General features: G+C 29.9%; 1 protein-coding gene across 4 annotated transcripts in view; it reads right to left on the bottom strand.

The window, feature by feature from the left end:
* Positions 1-23,716, bottom strand: part of LOC106466449 (rab GTPase-activating protein 1-like) — a 93,419-nt gene that overhangs the window by 26,252 nt on the left and 43,451 nt on the right. For all 4 annotated transcript variants that reach the window (XM_022394448.1, XM_013926732.2, XM_013926731.2 and 1 more), the window contains 9 exons: positions 21,638-21,704; positions 16,859-16,967; positions 13,160-13,326; positions 8,223-8,385; positions 6,661-6,905; positions 5,292-5,405; positions 3,576-3,650; positions 1,651-1,776; positions 814-957 (listed from right to left, as the gene is read on the bottom strand). In XM_022394448.1, coding sequence (XP_022250156.1) covers positions 814-957; positions 1,651-1,776; positions 3,576-3,650; positions 5,292-5,405; positions 6,661-6,905; positions 8,223-8,385; positions 13,160-13,326; positions 16,859-16,967; positions 21,638-21,704 — 1,210 coding nt within the window. The remainder of the gene's footprint in view (positions 1-813; positions 958-1,650; positions 1,777-3,575; positions 3,651-5,291; positions 5,406-6,660; positions 6,906-8,222; positions 8,386-13,159; positions 13,327-16,858; positions 16,968-21,637; positions 21,705-23,716) is intronic.

The raw sequence follows: 23,716 nt of genomic DNA, 5'->3' as shown, positions 1-23,716 counted from the left end.
TAGGCCTATCTATGGCCTTCAAAAAGTTGACGACTCTACATGTTTCGACGTTGCAACGGCATCCTCAGAAGTTTAGATTTAGTAATTCTCCGCTATAAAACATTACACTTGACACTTGAGATAAATAAAACTTTAAATGTTATAACTAAAAGTGCTTTGGTGCAATTTTTAAAATAATACCATTTATTAAAAATTTACTGAATATGTTAGAATTTATTTTCAAAAAAATTGCTTTGTAGTCTTCTCTTCCACATGTTATCCTAATTGTCTGTTAATCTTCAACAATCCCACAAGAAAGTATATAACTAGCCACTTATCAAATTGACTTTCAAACATTGTTAGCTCTGACAATGCCTTACTCAAATCACAATTCTCTTAACCCTAGACTTACTGATGAATTCCAGAATTCTACTGCCTTTTTAAACATATATTTCAAAACTATTTTTATACAGCAAATTGTTTGTAGGTTTCCATGACTTTGTTAGTTACAGAGCCTCTAACTGAAATCAATCCCATTAATTACTAATGCTTTGCCCAATATATTGAACATCGAAAATGAGAGATTTTACCCTATTTGTTTTTGTCAGTCCTCTTACATCAAGTGTTGTAATAGGCAAAAATATGAAATTACTCAATATGGTAAAATATATGTAGCCCACTAGTGGTGAACAATACAAAATCAAGTTAGTAATTTGAGGGTAAAAAAATACTAATTTAACAATGTCAGAGAAGCCACAAATTAGTGAAAAATAAATCTATAAACACAGCACCAATCTATCTGTTAATGAAAAACTACACAACACAGTTACTTACATCTAGAAGGAAAAGATCTAAAATGTTAAAAACTACATAAAGTGGGAATTTTGCTGTAAACAGAGTTAAAAACCACTGAGATCCAAACATATGAGCTTCAATTCCCAAGTCCAAGAAGTGTGCATAGAGTTCAGGGAGTTGTTCCTAAATGAAAGTAAAAAATAACATAACCTTCAAATTATTTCTTGTTTATTTGATTCACAAAATACAATTAGATATCTCAAACCTAGCAGATATGTTTACATTGATTTATAAAATATGTCTTTCAAACAGCTTATACACAGTACTTGGAGGATTTCTTACCAAGGTTAAAAAAAAATTCTACCAAGGAAATCATTTCATTTTAGTTACTTAAAATTCCAACTTCACATTCATCATTAGTAGTTTAGAAATGTATTTGTCCTTGCTGTTAACATGGCTATGTTGGTTCTACAGAAGGAAACTATTAGTGCATATAAATGAACATGCCAAATTCAGATCACCCACTAAGTCAAGCATATTTGAACATGCCTTAGGAGAATGTGACATTGTCATTTATTCTAATTTGTTTAAGACCGTTGCAAGAGTCAATGATGAAAAAAAGACTCTGAATAAAAGAATATTTTGAAAGCTGAGGACTGAAATCAATGTGGTTAGTTCTGCTAAAAAGCTAAAGTTAAGGCTGTAGAATGTAGTATTCAAAAGCTGAAATATTGGCAATTTTATCTTAAAAGGTATAGGTGTCACAAAAAGTACAGATATGTAATTCAACCTAATTTTGTATTACACAGTAATTTAGTTTCTTTATTAGTCATTACATCTTTTATCTTAATACAAGGAATAATATTTCTAATTAACCTCCAAAAGTCTCTCCAGCTGGTAAAACTTCAAGTGAAGCTCTTCAAAGCTATTTCGGAAGAGGTCCCGTACTCCATAATCAAACATGATCTTCACAAGTACATGAAAGGCTTGTTCTTCAGGCATCTATTTAAAATCAAAATCCAGTACATTTTTTCCTATGATTATTGAAAAAACATACCAACCATATTGTTATGTATTCACGAGTATATGAAACACTTGTTCATCAGGTATCAATTAAACATTAAAATACAAAACATTGTTCTCATTTAAATACTAGAACAATAAAAGATGTAAACTGAAAAAATCTGAATATCTGAAATAAAAAATCTATTTCAGAAGCTTCATTTGCAATTTTCTAGACAATTGTTGTTAGCCTTCTTTTATTCTAGTGACATTAATTCAATTATTCACAAGCATGCCAAGGGAAACTGCTAAGTTACACACACACACATTAGCAAGCAGTCATGGACTATATAATCTGAACATCCTCTTTCAATCATCAACAAAGAAAACAAAACTGGAGCTGGCCAAAAGAAGAAATTGTAAAGTACATTTTACAGAAGATATGACAACTATTTAGCATGTAGCAAACCAAAATTAGTTTTAAATTCTGTTTGGTTCATACTTGAATGATTCAAAAAAGCTGTGACATTCTAAAAGAAAATCAAAACCTGACCATTTTTCTTAAAAAGTACTGATATAAGAATCAGAAAAATGCACAAACAAAAGAAATTATATATAATTCTTACGAGAAAAACAAATAAAATCTTACAGTAACAATTAATAATAAATAATCTTAATTATGAGCAGGTAAACTATGAAAAGCTTCTACGACCACTCTGCCATATGTACCCTCACTACCAGTGGTGTTTTGGGCCCTTAATTCAAGACAACGTGACAAGACTGGGTTTGCTTAGAAATTTTCCCAAGCACCAAAGCAGAATTTTCACATGTAAGTTTATTTTTATATTGGTTCACTGGAATTAATCAAGTCTTACACAGATGGCCAGTATATTAATGAGAACATAAATGTATTAATATTTATAAAGTTCTATTATTTTGAATATATAAAGATAATTAATTTGAAATTAGTGTATCCCTTGTTTTCAAAGCTGGTTTAATTTTTTTATATGGACAGTTTTATATCAAATCTGAGGGATAAAATTACAGTGCAAAATTTGCTAAGCAATGATTTAAAACAAATTACTTACAGATATTAAAGGAAACTCAATATAAAAGATTACTATGGCCAGATATTAGAAGTTTGAAAGTTAACTCAACATCTATATGTATAAAGTTATTAGGCAATGTTACTAAAGACCAACAGGTAATGAAAAAGTGAAATTAATTACCCCGTAAAAGATTATAATATTTTTTAAAACAATGAGATATTGGATGGGTCAAAAGCATAACTCAATATATATATATATATGTGTGTGTGTGCAGGCAATATTACCGGATAATCCTCTAATATACAGAACTATAAGAGAAAATAAAAGTAAATATACTGATGTAGGAAAGTACTTGTCAATCCTCTATAATATTAAGATACTAACTGACATACCCATTCAATACACAGGGAAGACATACGTGCCCCTTGGGAGGGGGGGGAGGTATCTGAATTCCATAAACCTTTTATCACTACTTCAAAGGGGCTATATTTGGAGGTAATCATTCCAGAGGTTTGTCAGTTAGAAGTGCATATACACATACTTTTGTCAAATAATGCTTTAAGATTGGAAAACGCAAAAGGAACAAAATATTCACAACAGTAACAACCACACTAAACTCTTGACCTCTCAAAAAACAATAAAAAATAATTGTCAGTCAAACCAATCTGGTGCTCAAAATTACAATATATCACCCTAACAACAAAGAGATAATTACTATTTCAATACTAAATGAAGAAAATCCGTACTTACATGTAACAAGAGAGCAGCAGCTAAAAATGATAATCCTTGACAGTAACCAATTTCTTGGTCATACATAGAATAAGCCTGAAATATTATCATTATAAATGTCTTTGTGGAATTGTTAATAACAGCCTTTGAATCTTTAAAAAGTAATTTTGAAATCATTGTGGTCTTTTGTGTGGCCTTGAATACTTTACATTATATAAGTGGTACTGAGTTAATGATCATAAGAGCTGAGAAAAATATTTAATTCTATGATTTAAGAATAAACATATTTTAATTTTTTTTATTTATTTTTTCTACATGCAAAGTTAATAGCTCTTAAATAAACAAAATATAATACCAAAAGGTGAGATTTGCTTTGAACGTGGAACCATGGTTATTTACAGTTTTAGTGCTGTGCTTGTGGTTTCAAAGAGATATATATATATATATATAGACACAGAAACTCTCTCTTTAAAACTGTGCTTTTACACCTGAAAATAAAGGTATCCTTCCAACTCACTATCAACACAAATATTTCATATTATCACATGGTAAATAATGTAATAAAAATAAGTATACTTGTAACACTTTTTTACTGATCATTTGTGTTGTGAGGGATGCATCAGTAAGACTTCTGAATTATGTAAAAAATTAAGTTTAGAATAGTTTTATAAAGTCCATACAACATCCTGCATATAGCTTTGAAGTCAAATTTAAATTATGAATATATATATATATTTATAAAGTAATTTTAATTCTTTATAATCTCAAGAAGTGTAACACAATACACCCACACACATATATTAATATATAAATAATTTCAAAAATTATATTATTTACATGTTGTGATAACACATGATGAAAATAAACATTATTTAAAACCAAAAATAAAAGATCAAAAGATAATTTATAGAGATTTAGTTCATAGTAATAAGAAATTATATCTAAAAAAATGGTTATTTAATTTTTACATTTAGTAAACTGACATTGAGATTATTTCAACAGTGTGCTTCTCCACAAATATTATACACGGACTATTAACAGTTATATTCTTGGAAGAAAAGATTATATTTAGGACTCAATTTTTATGATCACTCTACGCTTTAATTTTGATTAAAATTAATTTTTTCAGTATCATGATAAATGAATAAAACAAAACTTTTGCTCTTCATAACAAGCTGCCTAATAATGCAAATATTAAAATATTATCAGCTTCCTCGATATCAAGCTTTTTTTTGGACAAAATCCTTAATTCATACCAGACAAACATACATCAAAGATGTAATATAAATCAACCGACCAAGAATACTAGCTTCTTGGTTTTTTCAGGTTTTCTGAATGATAGCAAAGTTAACTCAATTAAAAATAGTACATAACTGTTGTCGAAAATAAATAATATTGTTATTAATCCATGCCCTAGTTTTGGTTTATAAATGACCTAAAAAAGTTGATAATATATTAATTACACTTCACATACTTAATCTATTTTACACAATATCAGCTATTGTTCATGTAACTGATGATATAAAAAGCACCTAGACCATTAATACGTCTGTTGTATCCCAACCAGCCTGATGAGTCCTGGAACTGGGCAAAAGGCCTCATCGGCATTTCATATGGCAGACAGTGTTGCTGGTTTATTACCAATTCTCCTTTGCTTTCTCTCATAAGTTCTAAAAATTTTAACTATAGGTTGACTAATATGTACAATATTACATGTAATTCAGTTTCTGATCCTACTTTACATATCTTGTACAGAGAGTCCTGACCAAGTCCACCACTCTCTCGGAAATAATTATGGGCTGGAAAGGTTCGATTGATGTCTCTTTGGATAACATTTTCACATGGAGATTCCTGTGATGAATAATTTTAAACAGTCCATTTAAAAATATTTTCATGTATTACTCTACAAAATTTCACTAAACCTACATTGTATTCATCATTTTTGAATAGTCAAAGCCCTTTTAGATGATAAAAAAACAGAGAAAAACAAAAAAATTTTTCATATTCTTTAGTCACTGAAACACTATAATGACTTACAGATTAAAACACAACTTCTTGTTGTTTTCTATTAATTAGACATCCACACACACACTAAACCAAAAAATTACATTAATAAAAAATTTCCTTTAATTAAACATAATGTTTTTCCACACACATACAAGTATATCAATATTAAATTGAATATTATGTAAGTTTTTTTCACCATTTTTCTATACTGGCACTTTGTGAGCACCAAAATGATGGAGAGGAAAATAATTTAAATAAAAACCTTCTTCTTAGCACAATAACTAATAGATCATACTAGGAAAATACTAATATTTGAAGTAAATTTTCACTGAAGCTTACATATGTGTAACTAAAAGAGTTCATGTCCTGTCCTTTATTTGATTGTGGTTATTTCAGAAAATACTTTAAAACCAACTATACATAAAAAAATTTATATACTGACAATTAATGTTTTTTTCCTTTAGGTACTAAAAAAAGATTTTAAATAATTAAATTAATATAAGACTTAGCAGTAACTTTGCAGAAACTTTAACATTTCTTAGTCTATAAATAATAAACAATTATCTTACTTATATTACAAAGTGAACATTAATCTCTTAAAAATCATTCAGTATAATGAGAAGAAAATAAAGTTTGAGAAATTCAAAATTTAAAGTCATTAGTTAACCTAATAAGTTGTTAAAAATACATTTCAATTACTTTGGTGGAATAATGTTATTGTGTAATTGATAAATGTAAACACTATTAAACATTCTTCTCATGAACCATATCTTTAGAAAATGTTTTTAGATAGCTCTTCATTCTAACAAGCTTTACAACAATTCTGCATTAAACAGAATAAACATTAAAAGGAATTTTTCTTTATATATATATATATATATATAACCACACATACTTAAAAGTGATACATACATCAAGATGACCACAGCAAAAAAAAAAAAATTATGACAAAATACTCAGTGTGTACAGCAGTATTAATATATTATTCAGTATTAAAACAACAGTATTCCATAATTTTTGAATATTGGTTATAGAGAGATCACCAAGTCATTGTTAAAAAACAAACTATTGTAGTTTGTAATGATACAGTAATGCACACCTTGTTAATCAGAAGTCTGTATGTCTCCATCATGTGCCTGTCATCATAGCAGCCAGCCAGCAGCTGCCACACTTCCCCTCTCAGTGCTTCGGGAATTCCCCGTCGAACAAGGGAACTCAGACCTTTGGGTCTCTGCTTAAGATTCTGTCTCCACTTACTCAAAACGTCAGCCCATCCAGCCAGCTCTGTCTCAGTGCAATCCTTACTGACTTCACCTGTACCACTCAGCAGAGGTTCATCATTATCTAATAGTTAAAGAAAAACTATGAATGTCACAACTTAGCTACTGTACAGATTATGTTAGTCAGTAATAATAAACTAGCTCACAAAAGTTTTTTACATATTTACCAGTGTTTCACAAAGATCAATTTTAACAAAGATTAGTTGTGCACTTTTGAAAAAAAATTGTTTTTTTCTAATAATTGTCCAAAACTGTCCCATCTTTTAACAACCTCTGTCCAGTAGGACCCAATATTTATCTTGGAATGATATTAACTAACTGTACAGAAAGCCACTAAATTCTATTTGTTCAAAATACACTCAAACTTAAAAACCAATAACATGTCAATTACTTTATGATTAGATTGGCTTTTATTTTCTTTACAATTAAAGAAGAATTGCCAAACTCTTTATATCAGCTCTTTCAAAATAATTGGCACAACTGCTAAAGACTATTAAAGACAGTATCTTCAGTGTTTAGCAAACGCAGAGCTTTCAATCTAAAAGTTTATAAAACAGCATTATTTCTTTAATTACAATTACAGCTACTGTGATGGTCATACAGCCCTTAAGCATAACTTGCTATGAGATAAGCATGGTTGACCAATGTAGGTTAATTTCAATTTAGAAAATATTGTAATAAAATTCTTGGTGTTTTAGTAGTTGTTGTGTTTGCTCACTAAAGGTACTGTAACATCTACTTTATTTATGAACAATCTTCAGCATTAATCTCTATTAATTACATAAATACATGAAGCAACATTTGATATATATCTTGAATATAAAAGTTATTTGCACATAAATTACCTTTGGACACACATTTGAAAATTAACATGGATAGGTATTACAAGTTTAATGCAGTTATTGACAGTGAAGTATAATTAAAGAGACCTCTATGTTGTAAGAAATGAAAAATTATTTCTTAGGGTCTTCTCAGTTTTCCTTATGTTTAAGATAAACTTCCAAAAAATCAGGATACAAAATTATTACTCATATGGTGCATTCATTAAATTTAATATGACAACAATAATTATCCAAGATATTCTAAATGACCCCAAAACTGTTTTAATATCAAAGGCATACCTTCTTACTGTTTAAAGTGCTATCATAAACTATTATAATGTAAATCTCACAACTTACCCTCTTTGTGCTAGAATAAAAATATATTTAAGATTTATTATTTTGATAAATGAAAATTGAATAAACAATAAAATATTTCCATACATTATAATTTGTTTTTGTATAATCAGCATCAAACAAACTGTGCATACATAAGTATGTTTGAGACCAAATAGAAAGTAAATTCTTTAAAAATTTCCAAATATCTACTTTGTAATCTGTACCAGAATTGCTTTCAGCATCTCCTGGTGTGGAAGGAGATAAATCAACAGGTCGTCTTCCTTGTGAAAGGTTGAGAGATAAAACCATACGTTTTCTGTGCAGTTGGGTGGAACTTTCCAAACTGACAACATCAAAAATATGATCCTTAATGTTCTCAGATTCCACCTATTGTTAAAAAATTTACATAATTTAAAAAATGCACTGGAACACTAAAACAATGTCTACCTATTTCTAAGTCCCTCCCACAAGATACCATTAGTGCTAAAATCATACAACTTTCAATAAAATATTTTTATGTTAACAAGCAATCTCTCATTCAATGGTAGAAATATGAGAATTTTAGTAGGTGGTGGAGTATCCCATTAGATCCAGAAGCTGAGAGTGGGGTACATGGTTATGTAGTGCAAGATCCAAGAATCATTTTTCTATGCTTTTTTTCTCTCATCTAAGTAGCCAGTGAGGTATTTCTAACCTACCAAAATGGACCACCCAAACACTATGGTCAGGTTATTTCATCATTATTTTAGTACTCCTCTCTCCTCTTATACTTGTAATATTATTTTACTTCACTCAGAAAAAGACTTTGTATTTTCCATTCCTTGCCTTATCTTGAAAATTTTCCATCCTTCTCATCATTGAGATCTGCACTCTGAGGGCAAGTTGTCAGATACATCTGTAAGTTTACCACTCCTGTACACAAATGTAGTTCCCTTCGGTGCTTTACAGCACCTTCTCTGTGAAACCTTGTCTGATCTCACTTGCAACTAACTTTTAGAGCAACTGATATGCCATAATGATCATATCCACACCTGCTAAACTTGTAACATCTCAGAAGTTTTGCTACTTTAGAACTGCAGGTTAGTTTTAATAAATACAAACTTGTTTCCATCTCAATAAGAACAAAGACTCAAGAGTCTATCACTCATTGTCTCAGCAGTTCTTCACAGGTTTCACAAAAAGTTTGGGAATGGGAAGTATATCATATATAATGTATTACAACAATACCATGATCACTGTCTGAATTAGGGTAAAAAAAAATCACCAAACTCTATTGGACAACAACCAATCATAATTTCTTTGGACGTTAGTTAATTAGAGATTGACATACATTTCTGGATTCCTCATAAAATAAAGCATATTTCTATAGATGTTCAGAAAAATGACTAAATGCCAAATACGATTCACACAATATGCTCTATCATTTCTGCCACTATTGTATCAAAGACTGTTTATTAAGATTAAAAATGCTCTGACAGACAATGTAAATATCCTTGTTATATGAATGAGAAAATGATTGAAAATAAAAGAATTAGAGAGATTAACTCATTCATTACAACATGAACTTACTCAACTTCATTGTACATTGCCTTAATTGTTTTAATCCTTTTCAACAGGGTTCAACACCAATATGAAACATAATTCTGAGTACTTATTCTGTACACATCCTATAATATAATATTAGACACCCACAAAAAAAAAGGCTATTACACCAAATGAAATATGAAAAATGTATATCTTTACTGTTTTATTTATCTTCTAAAAGTTCTTATATTTTATAAAAGTAAAACCTCAAACAAATAAATATATATTTCACATTTATACTTATAACTGAAAAGCTTACAATAAAATTGATATTTTGTTGTTTCACCAAAAATTAGTTCTCACAGTCTAGATAAATACCTTTTCATCAAAAATACATGTATAAATAACAAATATCAGTATTTTATAATGACAATGTTCATTCAGAGATAGAGGCAAATACATACAGAAAGTCCAATAATTGTCATTACATTTTTAATAAAGTATAAATTAAGTTAAAAAATTTATTGATTAAGTTACCATTTTGTAAAAAAAAAATATATATAATTTGGCTTCAAACAATTATAAACTATTTCAAATGTGTGAAACAAAAATCCAGTTATCTAATGTGACAAACTGTCATTATTACATGGCTTTTTCAAGCTTCTGAGGATTGGGTGTTGTTATTTTGTGTGACAGGAGCCAAAGAGCAAGATCAGATACAATGGTACCTAATTTTGAACTACAGACCAGATACTATGTGGCCCTTCAGCAGTACCCACTGCCACTGATCAGCAGCCCAGCAAGTCGAGCAATAAGCCATATTTGTCCTTGTGAAGAACGACCAATTCTTTTTTTTTTTTGTTGGGTAAAATTGTTGAAGTATAAAGATGTAAATTTTAAACAAGTTCATAGAAACACATTTATAAACACACACATTCATTTATATATATATATTTATATATATATAGATACATATATATATATTAGGGTGGTCCACGCATATATGATCAAAAATGAACAGATATGCCACAAGTTTACTTCTCCAGTAAACTTTCTTAATTACCCTGTGTTTATCGGTTGACAAACGATACTGTTGCATGATCTCATAAATTTGTTATATTATTATGTACAGTATTTGCCAGCATTATTGGTCCATCAAGTGGACCAGAATTTGGTCTGTTTAAGAGATTCAAAGCATGATGGGTGGCACTTTACAAATATCCGGTCAGAGCTGCTGATGATGACAAAGACATTCACCTTCTCTTAATCAGCACAATGAAATAGGACAGGATCAAAGTAATGCTTTACTTGAATAATATGTTACAAATGAAATCATATCCCAGAGATAATTACAAGAACTCTTGAAGTTTTCACTTGTGTTTCTTAAAGGAAAAATTCCCTCTGAAGTGAAGTTCAGAACTCCCAGGTCATATCATTATGCACGTTGGATGGCTAAAGCCATATATATATATATATATATACTACCAAAATATTTCTCTTTCAAAAACAGTTCAAACTGACCGACCAAGAAATCAAAGGCTTGACACAAGCATGCCTTTTCATAGCCATGATCTATGCTCTCTTCTGGAATGAAGTTCCTATAGCAATGGTTGCACCATTCAATGACCTCAGTATAATGTTACCTGCATATCCAGCTCGTTCAGTTGCCAATGCTGCAATGGCAGGCTTCAAATGGTACTTATGTTATTTATCAGAAGACTTGGTTGGTTTGGCTCTGTTTTAATACACTTTGTGCATCATCACAAAATTTGGCAGACTTTTAGTAAGCATTAATATTCTTCTGTACACAAAAAATCAGAAGTTTTAATGAAGGATTTTTCATTAAGATTTGTCTGTGAATATATATAGTATGTCTGCACAATAAGTGATTTCAACGTTAACATTAAAAATACTTTTCTTTATCTCAAGAATCTCAAATTTTATTTGCGTAATCTCTAAAGCCTCCTAAATAAATTTCAACAAATGTTTACTTTTCAGTAAAACTTTATATTTTATCTGTTATTTTCTCTACCTTAACTTTATACAAGGCTGGACAATTTGACTGACCTCACAACCACCAAAATAAAATCAAAATAAGTCTAAAACTTCATCTAAGCTCTCCAATGTGCTTCACATGAGAATCAATCTTGAACTGAAAGCAAAAATGACAATTCTCTTTACAGAAAACAATGTCATATAATACATCGTTTGATGGATGAAAACCTTGATTTTTTATTGGTTATAAATAATATAGTATTGAACGTAATTGAGAACTATTGGCATTTTGTGAAAGCGAAGATGTGACAGGTAGGTGTGGCAAGAAGGGTCTGGTTATGTATTTCATGGTTCTGTAACCAAATAAGATTGAAGGCTATGAAAATTATGCTTCGCTTGAGTGATGATATTATAATAACTAATTTATGTGAAATTTCATACTTCTTGGAGGGATGGTAAATAAACTAGAGAAGAGGAGATGCCAAGAAAGCAAATGTCACAATTCTCATGTTAGGGGAAATTCCAGTTTTCTTTTTTTTTTTTTAATATTGCCTGATCAAAGTAAGAACTTCAAACTCATACACTATTAAAATATGAATTATTAGGTAAGTTTTTAAGCTATATTTATTGGTATAGCATGAAAAGAAAGTAGTTTAATTAATAACTTTTGAATGTAACTCACTAAAACTTGTTACATGCACAGAAAAAGAAGCCCGTGAAGACAGGGTTAAAACACTTTAAATTGTACTGCATATTAAGATTACAGAATATAGAGTGTGCCTGAAATATCTGTTATCTGGCTAATCAATAAGTACACAAACCAACAAGGTAACCACTAGGTGGATTTATGTGTAGTTGGTACTTGATATTAGGAATGCCTAAATCAATCTGGTTATATCATCATTTAACAGTTCAAATGAAGGGCAGACATTATAAATTTATGTATTTTTGTTTCTATCGACTACAATGATAGAGTAAATAACATCAGAATTAATAAGATGATTGTTTCATTCTACATTCAAACTATACTTTATAAGGTTAGTTGGAATTTTTTTATCTGAAACTGGAAGCATTTCCTACTACTTGGCATTGAGAATGGGGTTGAGTTTTGGCATCTAATGTCAAGATAAAACACTGCATTATATACAGGAAGATAATAAGAAAACTTCTTTGTATGGACTTTGTATTCCATGTTTGAAACAAACAAAAATTACTCATTTGCTCTGAATAAAATGAAAACATCTTTTAAATGAAAAATGAAGAAACCACTTGTATATTTATACTTCCAGTTATATAGCTTATGATAACTGTAACAAGCATTTTTACTTCATTTTCATAATATATTTCTAGTACATTTTTAAGTGATAAAAGTAAATATCATATGACACACAAAACTTTCCAATTAAGTTGAAGGTCTTTGAACCAAATAACAGAATTGACTATGACTCTTAAAACACATCCACAAATGAATGCTTAATGAGTGATCAATGGCATTACAATATGAACCTTGGACCTTCTGATCTGCAGCCCAGCATGCTTACCACTAGTCTTACAATTTGAATATAACACTTATATTACTAAGAAATGTTCCAATGCTATCTGGGCATCAATATTATACTAACCTGTCATGTAATTAACTCACCTCTATGAGTCTCAAATAAAATTGTTCATAAAGTGGTTTCTTAGAAAAGTACCAGAAACGCTCGTTCTGTGGGAAAATTTTAGCCTTGGTCTCCATAACAAACCTCACAGGCTCTTGTATTCCTGTAACTACCAGGTCCACTGCTATAGTCAAATACACCCTCATATCTGAGAAACCCAAGAAGAAAATAAATGAAGTAATTGCTCAACATAATAAATAATACACATTTTATATATTCCAAAAAAATGCTCCTGCATGAATAATTACTGTTACGCTCCTACTTTAGACCTTGTATTATACACTGGTTTCTTTAATTTTGTTGCTTTTGAAATAATTCATATTAATTTGCCACAGAAGGCATGTCTTTAGAGCATTCTAAATTACTGAAATGTGATTTATCAACACAGCATTAGGCCTATCCACATAAGAACTTGACACTGGAGACCAAACGTGAGTTTAAAGATTGTACTTCAGTTACAAATATAATTTGATATATGTATACGTGTGTGTATATATTCATATTTTATTTTATCAAACACTACTTTCATTATCCTCTCTCTTCATTCTCCAATGAAAATTGTTGCAAAAGTACATTGTAGAATTTACAATAAATCCCACCATACAGAAGTAAGGTACGGGTTTAGAAGTTTTCTGAGCTAGTTAAGTTGAATTTATTAGTAAACAACATGTTGATGTGTCATGTCACTTAAGTATATAGCAATTATTTAAACCATCTAATCAAGTTAAAATTTTGGTTTTTAGAAAACAAAAACAGATCTAAAAAACTGGTGAAATTCATCTACTGACCTAAATATACTAAGATGTGTATATACTTCTTATAAAAAAAAGTAAATTACCAAGATGAAACTAATTCTGACAGAAACGAGGTTTGCTAATTTCCTTCTTAATGTATTTTTACTTAACAATATAGAATACATTAGAAGTAAACTAAGTTCCACTGGTTAAGACTTGACCACTGGAACCTAAACCATTCAAGACATCAAACAAATACACTATTTAAAGTTCAAAAACTAATTTAAAAACATAATAAGAGGGAAAATAAAAGAATTACAGTCTAACACTCCTCAAATTCAACTTTATGGGAATAATAAAAGTAGAAGAAACTCAGGTAGAAGCAATAAAAAGCATTTTCAAGCATTTCTGTTAATATAAAGTAATGACTTATATCTCCAGCAAACATCTTTACTGGCTAAATATTTCATTCCTACAGCTTAGTAAGGAGCTATAGAAACCTACAAGTTCACTAATTTAGTTGAAACTAAATTGAAAGACTGTTCTCAGTTAATCAAATATTGATATGGATATCATTTGAAGTATTATCAAATATTCCTGAACCTCACTGGCTGAAGCAAAGCAAATCCTATTGAAATCACAAGATTTAAAATCAGTTATGTAAATGATCAAATAATTAAATAATCTATTTTACTGAAGAAAAATAAACCTAAAATGAACAAATATAAAGGTTGGCCTCTAGTTTAGAGCTGTTAATTATATTCTTAAGATTTTAATATGTTTGAATTTTGACAACACATTCACAATGGTTATAATGTTTTTTAACACTGACTTACGTATTGATATAATACAACAGAATAACATGGAGATCTGTAAACATACTAACAAGCACAAGTATGAAAAAGTACTTCACATATGTAAAATATCCTATTTTAAGTCCCATGATCTTAAGAGTTCACCTGTTAATTTACGCACTGTTTATCTACCACTATTCATTAGTTTGTTTCAACGATTTAAATTCACTGATATTTGATATTATTTTGTAATATGATCTGAGCCTTTTACACATGTTTCAAGGTTTAATTTGGTAGTTGATGACAATATTCCAATTTAGTTTAGACTGGATTACTGAAGTTATAAGTTATCCATAGCTCCTAATAATGATGTAATATCAAAATAAAGCCAATAAATATACATTCAGGAGATATAAATAATTACTGTATTTAAATTAGTAGTAATGTCTCATAACAAGTCCCAACTTGTGTTAAAAAAAAGTTAAGAATCATATTTTTCAAACATTCATATGACCAATGTGGATTGAAAACAAGAGCAGAAACTTGAAGGAAATACACATGAAATTACACAACTTGAAATTTACAATAATTCAGACAGGCCTATCAAAATGTGTCCAATCGAATAAGAATATTTCGTAATTTAATGAGAATAAATTTAGATTGTCAACCAGATTACAGTAAAAAAAAGTGGGAAAATGTGCTTAAGAGCAGTAATTTAGGTATTAAAAATAAATTATATTGTTTTTTAACACAGTTATGATTAAAATAATTTTATTTATACCACTAAAAATATATTAGAGAAATTTTTTTGATGCTTTACATTTGTTACAGTACATCTTTAACCAGGAAAAATATAAATCATGGTCTTTTTTCTCACAGTAACTACACTTAACCTCAATATTTATGTAAAATTCACAGATAAAACAAGTGAATCAGAGGGGTGTAATGGAAGAAAAAATAGCTGGTCATATAATTGTTTGTTGAATTGTGCATAAAGATATTAAAAATCTATCTGTGCTAGCCATCCATAATTTTGAAGTAACATATTGGAGGAAAAGTAGTTAATACTCAATGTCAACTCTTGGGAGACCAAATAATGGGATTTGACTCTCACTTTTATAACCAAAAGTGCTGAGCATGATTTTTGTTTAGGTGGTAATGGGGCATGAAACCTTATATTTACAGCACAGCATACCATAAACTACTGAGTTGCACTCTGCCAAAAGCACAAAAATTTGTTATAATCAGATGTTTTAATAATAACAATTTAAATATAATAAATTGTGAATGAACTTTTGGTTGATAGTTAACAAACTTCAAGAGCTATTTTGATATCAAGAGTATCATTCATTAATATTATTGTAGCTATCTAAAATTAATCTAAGGGCTGACTATGAAATTCAGTATTGCCTTAGAAGGCTTAACTTTAAAATTTAAAACCTATTTCATATCAAACTGAAAAAAGTATCTTTATAATAAAAATTGCTGCTTTATTGCGATGAAAGGAGAACGTAAGCAGTTTTGATTAGCTGCCCACTGAAAGCAGAGTCAGTATTGATAAAAATAAAGATCAAGATTTAAAATTTCTAGTGATATAATTTTTAAAACTTAACTATGTTAATAACCCCTATGCTTGAAGAAAAAATGATAACTGTGATACTGATGACAATTACCTTCCTTAATAATGATATATCTTTTGATATAACAGGAATTTCTGAAGCTTATGATTTCATAAGATTATTACGAATGTATAAAAAAATTATCATCCCCTTCCACTAAAAATTCAAGAAATTACAAAAAACCTTTTATAATTTATTTCAATGAAATGATTTTCTAATTAGAATTATTATTGGACCTACGTGTTTCTATCAGCACTTCACTACTTTCAATACATACTTATAATGAAGTACTATCTGTTTTGTTCAATAACAAAAGAAAGTTTCACATTTACAATCACACTTCTGAAGTAAACTATTAAAACCAAGACGAACCATTCACTTTTTTTAATTAATAGCTTTCTTTGGTAAGAAATCTATACCGTTACTGTATTATCTAGCTTCACTTGTTTACATTAGACACTTGTAGAATAAAAAATGTATTAGAAAAAATGGGCAATAAAACATGTATAATAGTACAAAGGCTTAGATCTCACTTCTGGGTGTTTCTGTGTTAAGAACTTCAAAAGGAGGGTCATTAGGATTCCATTGTCCACTGATGTGGTACACTGTCTTTTCTCCAGTCAGAAACTTGGTCATGGAGGCCTGAAATGGACAGTTCAGTTAGAATATACGTAACTTACAACCAAGATGCTTTTGTTAGTCATAAAAAAATAAAATGATTCTATTAACTCTTATCAAAATCAAACAATCTGCTTAGTTTAAATTTAGGGTATTTTTCATATCATTTGTCAAACTGTTATAAAGAAAACAGCCTATTTTATAAGAATTGCATTTAACACATGAATACTCCTGTGACTAAGAGCATAAACCTGACAAATTTAATGAAATTGCCAAAGAAGTCAACAGTCAGCTTTATGTTCTTGGTTTAATGTTTTTTTTCTTTAAGTACTCAATAAAAAGGACTATCTTATAGTTAGATTTCTGCACTTACTTATATGAAAAGTGTCTTATTCTAATTTATTCTATAACAAACAGATGTTCAGTATGATGCTGAAGTATGGATTTAAATACAAATTTCATGCTTCTAAGTCTAAAAATTGTATAGAACAGATTCAGATAAACAGCCTTAGGGTAAGCCCTAATTTCACATTACCTGGTACATATAAAACAAGAAAGAACATCAATGCTATTAAACCACTATAAGTTTGAAGACTCCCTCCAGCTTTTGTTATTATATGACTTAACACTTTATATTCGACATCTTAATCATTTACCTTCACCAGATATGTAATGACCTTTTTTTGCAGTCTGCTACAGCCTCTCTTTGTATTTATACTAGGATTGATATTTCACTACTGATAATAAATGTTACTGACTCACAAAAAGTACAAACTCAAGATTGATATGACTAATCATACACTTTTATTTATACAGATGCTATAGAAGTTGTTAAGTACAAGCTAGAAGGTACAGATCAAGCTGTTAAGCATAAGCTAGTAGGTACAGATCAAGCTAGAGAAGCTGTTAAGCATAAGCTGGTAGGTACAGATCAAGATAGAGAAGTGAAGTACAAGCTAGAAGGTACAGATCAAGCTGTTAAACATAAGCTAGTAGGTACAAATCAAGATAGAGAAGTGAAGTACAAGCTAGAAGGTACAGATCAAGCTGTTAAACATAAGCTAGTAGGTACAGATCAAGATAGAGAAGTTAAGTACAAGCTAGAAGGTACAGATCAAGATAGAGAAGTTAAGTACAAGCTAGTAGGTACAGATCAAGCTAGAGAAGCTGTTAAGCATAAGCTAGTAGGTACAGATCAAGATAGAGAAGCTGTTAAGTACAAGTTAGTAGGTACAGATCAAGCTAGAGAAGCTGTTAAGCATAAGCTAGTAGGTACTGATCAAGATAGAGAAGTGAAGTACAAGCTAGAAGGTACAGATCAAGCTGTTAAGCATAAGCTAGTACGTACAGATCAAGCTGTTAAACATAAGCTAGTAGGTACAGATCAAGCTGTTAAACATAAGCTAGTAGGTACAGATCAAGATAGAGAAGTTAAGTACAAGCTAGAAGGTACAGATCAAGATAGAAAAGTTAAGTACAAGCTAGAAGGTACAGATCAATATAGAGAAGTTAAGTACAAGCTAGTAGGTACATATCAAGCTAGAGAAGCTGTTAAGCATAAGCTAGTAGGTACAGATCAAAATAGAGAAGTGAAGTACAAGCTAGTAGGTACAGATCAAGCTAGAGAAGCTGTTAAGCATAAGCTAGTAGGTACAGATCAAAATAGAGAAGTGAAGTACAAGCTAGTAGGTACAGATCAAAATAGAGAAGTGAAGTACAAGCTAGAAGGTACAGATCAAGATAGAGAAGTTAAGTACAAGCCAGAAGGTACAGGTCAATATAGAGAAGTTAAGTACAAGCCAGAAGGTACAGATCAATATAGAGAAGTTAAGTACAAGCTTCTAGCTTTTAACTGGAACATCCCATCACTCTCCAGCAAAGGTATCACACTTACACTCATCTTTTACTTTGAGTATCATGATTTGAATAAAGAATGTTTTACTGTTTGCAAACTTCTGTCTAGGCTCTTTCTTTGTGTCAGACTCAAAGTCAGATTTCTACTGTGCAATATATTTCTGCTGATCCTCCAATTATCCTGTGGTTCCTACTCAATTACCTTAAGGGAGTTCAGTGAATTTGAGATTACCACACATGCAGCAACTTTCAATTAAGCATCTTCAACTTTATATAGGTATTATTGTTATATTAATCCTTATTGGATCGTGTGCAGTGTTAAGACCTCCCACGAGTCTTTTTACATTCTCACAAAGAAAATACTTTGGTAAATTATGAGATTTAGTATAAATTTTTTAAATAGTCTTAGTACTTGTAACTGTTTTCTTTTTTTTTTTTCAGGTTGTGAAATTTCTAAAATTAAGAAGTTAAACACCAATTTTGAAGGAAATAAAAACAACTTTTTCTCTCAGTTTTATTTTCCATTATTGGCCAGAAAGTTCCATTTTATATATATCCAATCAGTTACTATTTTTATATTCATTAACTTATGTACAACGTTGGTTGATTCAATCCACTTTGGAACTGCCTTGTAAGCATGAAACTGTAAGTACTATAACTTATCTACGATCTTTCACAGCCAAAAACAAACAAAGGATCATAAGATTTATGTATAAACATATCTTCTCTTAGTATTCATTATAAAAAATAGCAGAAACTAGCTCCTCTAAGAAGTACAGAATTTAACAGAAATTACTTATAATATAGTTATTACTTAGGCAAATCATACTTCTTATAGCCTTCAATCTTATTTGGTAACAGAGCCATAAGCTAGAAAATCAGACCTCTCTTGCCACACCCATCTAACACATACCCTCTTTCAGTAATTGTCAATAGTTCTCTCTGATGTTTAATACTATATTATTTACAACCTATAGAAATTCAAAGTTTAATCTATTAAATAATGTATTATGTTGATTTCTGTACAGAGAATTGTCTATTTTGCTTCCAGGTCAAACTTTATTCCCACGGGAAAAGCATCGAAGAGCTTAGCTGAATTTTTAATGGCTTTCATCACAAAGTTAAGAAGCCAGAAAAATTGGGATAGTTATGGGACATTGCTTTTTATGTGTTGTAATTTTGTGTTCTTAGGTGCATTATTTAATTAAATAAAAACTCCTGTGTGGTAGTGCTATTAATATAAAAAAGTAGGTTTAAGTTTCATTGACAGTCAACAGCAAAGAAAAAGAAGACCCAGGTAAGTACTTTATTTCTTGTTTTTTTGTATATTCTTTATTTATTATTATAAAAGTACCTAAAATGTAAAAAGTAGGAACTTTGTAGGTTATATAAAGTTAAATGAGGTAAAATAGAGAACAACAATAATAAAAATAAATTTTTTTCACAGGGTATGCTTGTAAGCAACTCGTGATTTATGTGATGTGATAGGGTAACATGAACTACGCATTCACAAAGTGATCTACAAATTTTATAGTGGGAATATCAGTTAGTCATGGTACAAAGAGAAATAAAGGTCAATTTGGGGTCACAAAATCAGTTGATTTGACTGAGTCCATAGCAAGAGAGTTAATTACATTTTTAATGTAAAACTGTAAAAGGTCATGACATGTGCCCTTTGACATACCTGATGCAAAAGGGTTAATTACATTTTGAATGTAACTCTGTATAAGGTCATGATGCGTACTTTAACCCCGCCATACAGAAAGAATTAATTTTTTTTATACTTTATTTTTCCAATTGAAGTAGTCCACTTGCTACTATAAATAATTCAAACACAGTATGACTCACAAAGATGTATTGGAGAACAATGACCACAACTTTTAAAATTACCATTAACTTTGCAAGTATCAAAGCATGTTTTCCAAACAATATTTTCATTGAATTAAATTTACAACCAATGGTTAAAGGTTTCAATAAATTAAAAGTTTCTGTGTTTGTGTTGTTTGAACAGAGAATATGCATCATTCAAATAGTATGTTGTTGAAAGCTAAGCTTACCACAGTTTCTAATCCAAAATATCCTTACCTAATCTTGTCATAGAAAAATATTTCTTTATCTTTCAAACAGACATAATGTAACACTAAAAGAGTATCAGGAATGAAAATATCATCATCAGTAACTATTAAAAAAAACCTTGGCTTCCTCATTGTAGAAAATATCTTAAAACTTTCTACTGAGATTACTATGTTAAAGCTGAGTGCACCAACTTACATTTTCACAAGGCACCATTGTTTTCTTGACTATACAGCATTAGTGATTAGTATCTCCTCTTTCTTAAAGTTACTGGTTTTAGGCTATATCTCTTTTCAAAGTTAAACTACCATACAAAGCTTGTAGGACAAAAAGGGCAGTATTATTTAATAGTTCAACCAAAACATTCACAGCCAAATAATCAAAAGGCATTAGGACACAAACATCAAGCTAAGCAGAAATGTTGGAATTTGATTAAGAGAAATAAATAAAGCTTAGGAATCAGAAAATTTATTCTTTTTATGCTAGAAGTGCGATGTTTACAGTTCAGACACCTTGAGATACAACAGAATTGAACGTTTAAACATTGTTTAAGCTATTATCCATGAAATATAAGTATTAATTATATAATGTTAAGATATTTTTGAAAATATCTATAATCTTTAAACAAATTTTGAAAGTTGTGCAGCTATTGTGCACTCAGAGTAGCCTAAAATCTTGTCAGTCTAAAGACGGTTACAAATGGGACACTTTTCTGCTTCCTTGTATTACATAACATAAATTGTATAATACAAAGCCTACTGTATTACCATTTCAATCAGCTGCATATCACCATGCTTCACATTCCTTCCAGGTGAAATTAATAGTCCAAAACATCTGTTAAGTCCAAAAAAAACTGTTTCATCATAAAGCTAAAGCATGTATAGAAAAAAATTAGGCTACAGCATTAAAATATTTATTAAGTACAAAAAAACTGCACTTACATATTAAAAATGTGACAAAATTACTTTACTAGTCTTCAGTGTACGTGCAAAACAAAAATACATTATTATTTGAGCAGAATTTTCAAGGAAAATACACTATCTAAACACCTATGGATGAATGATGTTTTACGTTTTACAACTAGCATAAAGAATTTGAAAATTGTACTGTACTTTCAAAGTTGCATTAATGTAATTCAAACAGAAATCTCATACTGATTAGCATGGGATGCTATAGTACTCAAATACTAGATACCTTAATCTACTATAGTATTGATTTCATAACCACAAAATGTTTTGACGTTAAAAAAAATATACATTTCATAGGAAAACTTCATAGAATAAATGCCATTACTTAACTGTTTATGCTTAACACATTTACTTACCACAAAAAATAATTATTTCATTATAATTATTCAACTGAAACAAGTTTTAACAGAGGTTAGTGATTAATGTCCAAGAATTGGTTATTATATACAGTAAAAGAACACATATTCTTGGTTCTAATGTTCCTTTAATGTAAAAAACGAAAAATGTAAACTGAAATATAAAATTGACAAACATTTTTAAATCTTGCCTTACAAAAAAACAAAAACTCAGTCTTCTCATGATGTCTGAACACGCACACACAAGTGTTTACGTCAATTTAAAATAGATACAAAAAAACTTTTATATTATCTTCTTGTCATTCAATACAATAACCATAGAAGATGAACTTACAGAAAAGCAATCCAGAAACAACCAAATACCTCAACTCTTATTTTCTGACATCTACCACCCAGATAATTTAACTAGATTGACAATCACTACTAAGTCTATTAAATTCAAATAAAAAGAAACTCCTTATATAAAATCATAAATCTTATAATACAATCATCTCTGTACAAAATATATTTATTTTCATAAACCAAATACATTCAAAATCGTCTTGGGCAAATAAAAATTGCATTAGACTATGCAAATAAAAAAGAAATATACATAGATTAAAATAAAAACCTGATTATTCAGTAACTCACAAGTAAAACTTTACCATTTATCACATTTCAAGTGAAGATCACAATATTAAACATATTGGAAAACACATGAATCATGAAAAAAAAACTAAACATGACTTAGCAAGATAATATCAGCAACAGCCTAAAAGTGTAATGTAACTTTAGTTAAATATTATCTCCTTTGAAGAAAGAACTACAGAGGATTAAGTATGTTATATTAAAACTATTCCAAACACGCAAATCATCAAGCATATGACAACACAGCTAATATAAAGATTTGGTGGAACAGTTTGTATCATAACTACATTTTGACATTATTTAACATTTCATAGGTAGTGATGCCACCAAAAATGATTGTTATTGGGAAGGATATGTGACAGCCATTTCTTATGCAAAATATTCATTCACACACTAATATCACAAAGATGGGTTGATGGGGATTTATAATTTCCAAGATAGGAATATCCCTTCTACTTAATGGCAATTGAAAACAAAGGAATAAGAAACAAATCAAGTCTCCGAGAGCATCCAGAAAGAGACCTTCAACAATTTGTACACCCAGCCTAGGTAAGCAAAGTGCAGCATCTTGTAACAGGTGAGAATCCACAAATAAAAAGGTCAGTGGCAAAAGTCACCCACATCTTCCAGGCAACAGCATGCAACATAATCAAGAAGGATCTCTCTAGAAAAGCACCACAACTCACATATACACTAATTTATTCTATGATATATCCATTCAACCATTGCAGTTCTCAAGGGTATTCATGCTATTCCATATGAAGAAATGGCAGTCAATCTGCTGGATACAGTGCCTTCTGAATTCTGTAGGATCAGACTGTTGAAAAGGGTGTTGGTAAACCATCATTCTCACACATTAGATGGAGTATGGAAAGCCTGCAGGGAGGAGAGGTTT

This window comes from Limulus polyphemus, unplaced genomic scaffold (assembly GCF_000517525.1).
Source record: "Limulus polyphemus unplaced genomic scaffold, Limulus_polyphemus-2.1.2 Scaffold2261, whole genome shotgun sequence".
Taxonomy (NCBI): Eukaryota; Metazoa; Arthropoda; class Merostomata; order Xiphosura; family Limulidae; genus Limulus; species Limulus polyphemus.
Note: the sequence above shows the minus strand (reverse complement) of the source record. Positions and strands in the feature narration are given on the sequence as shown.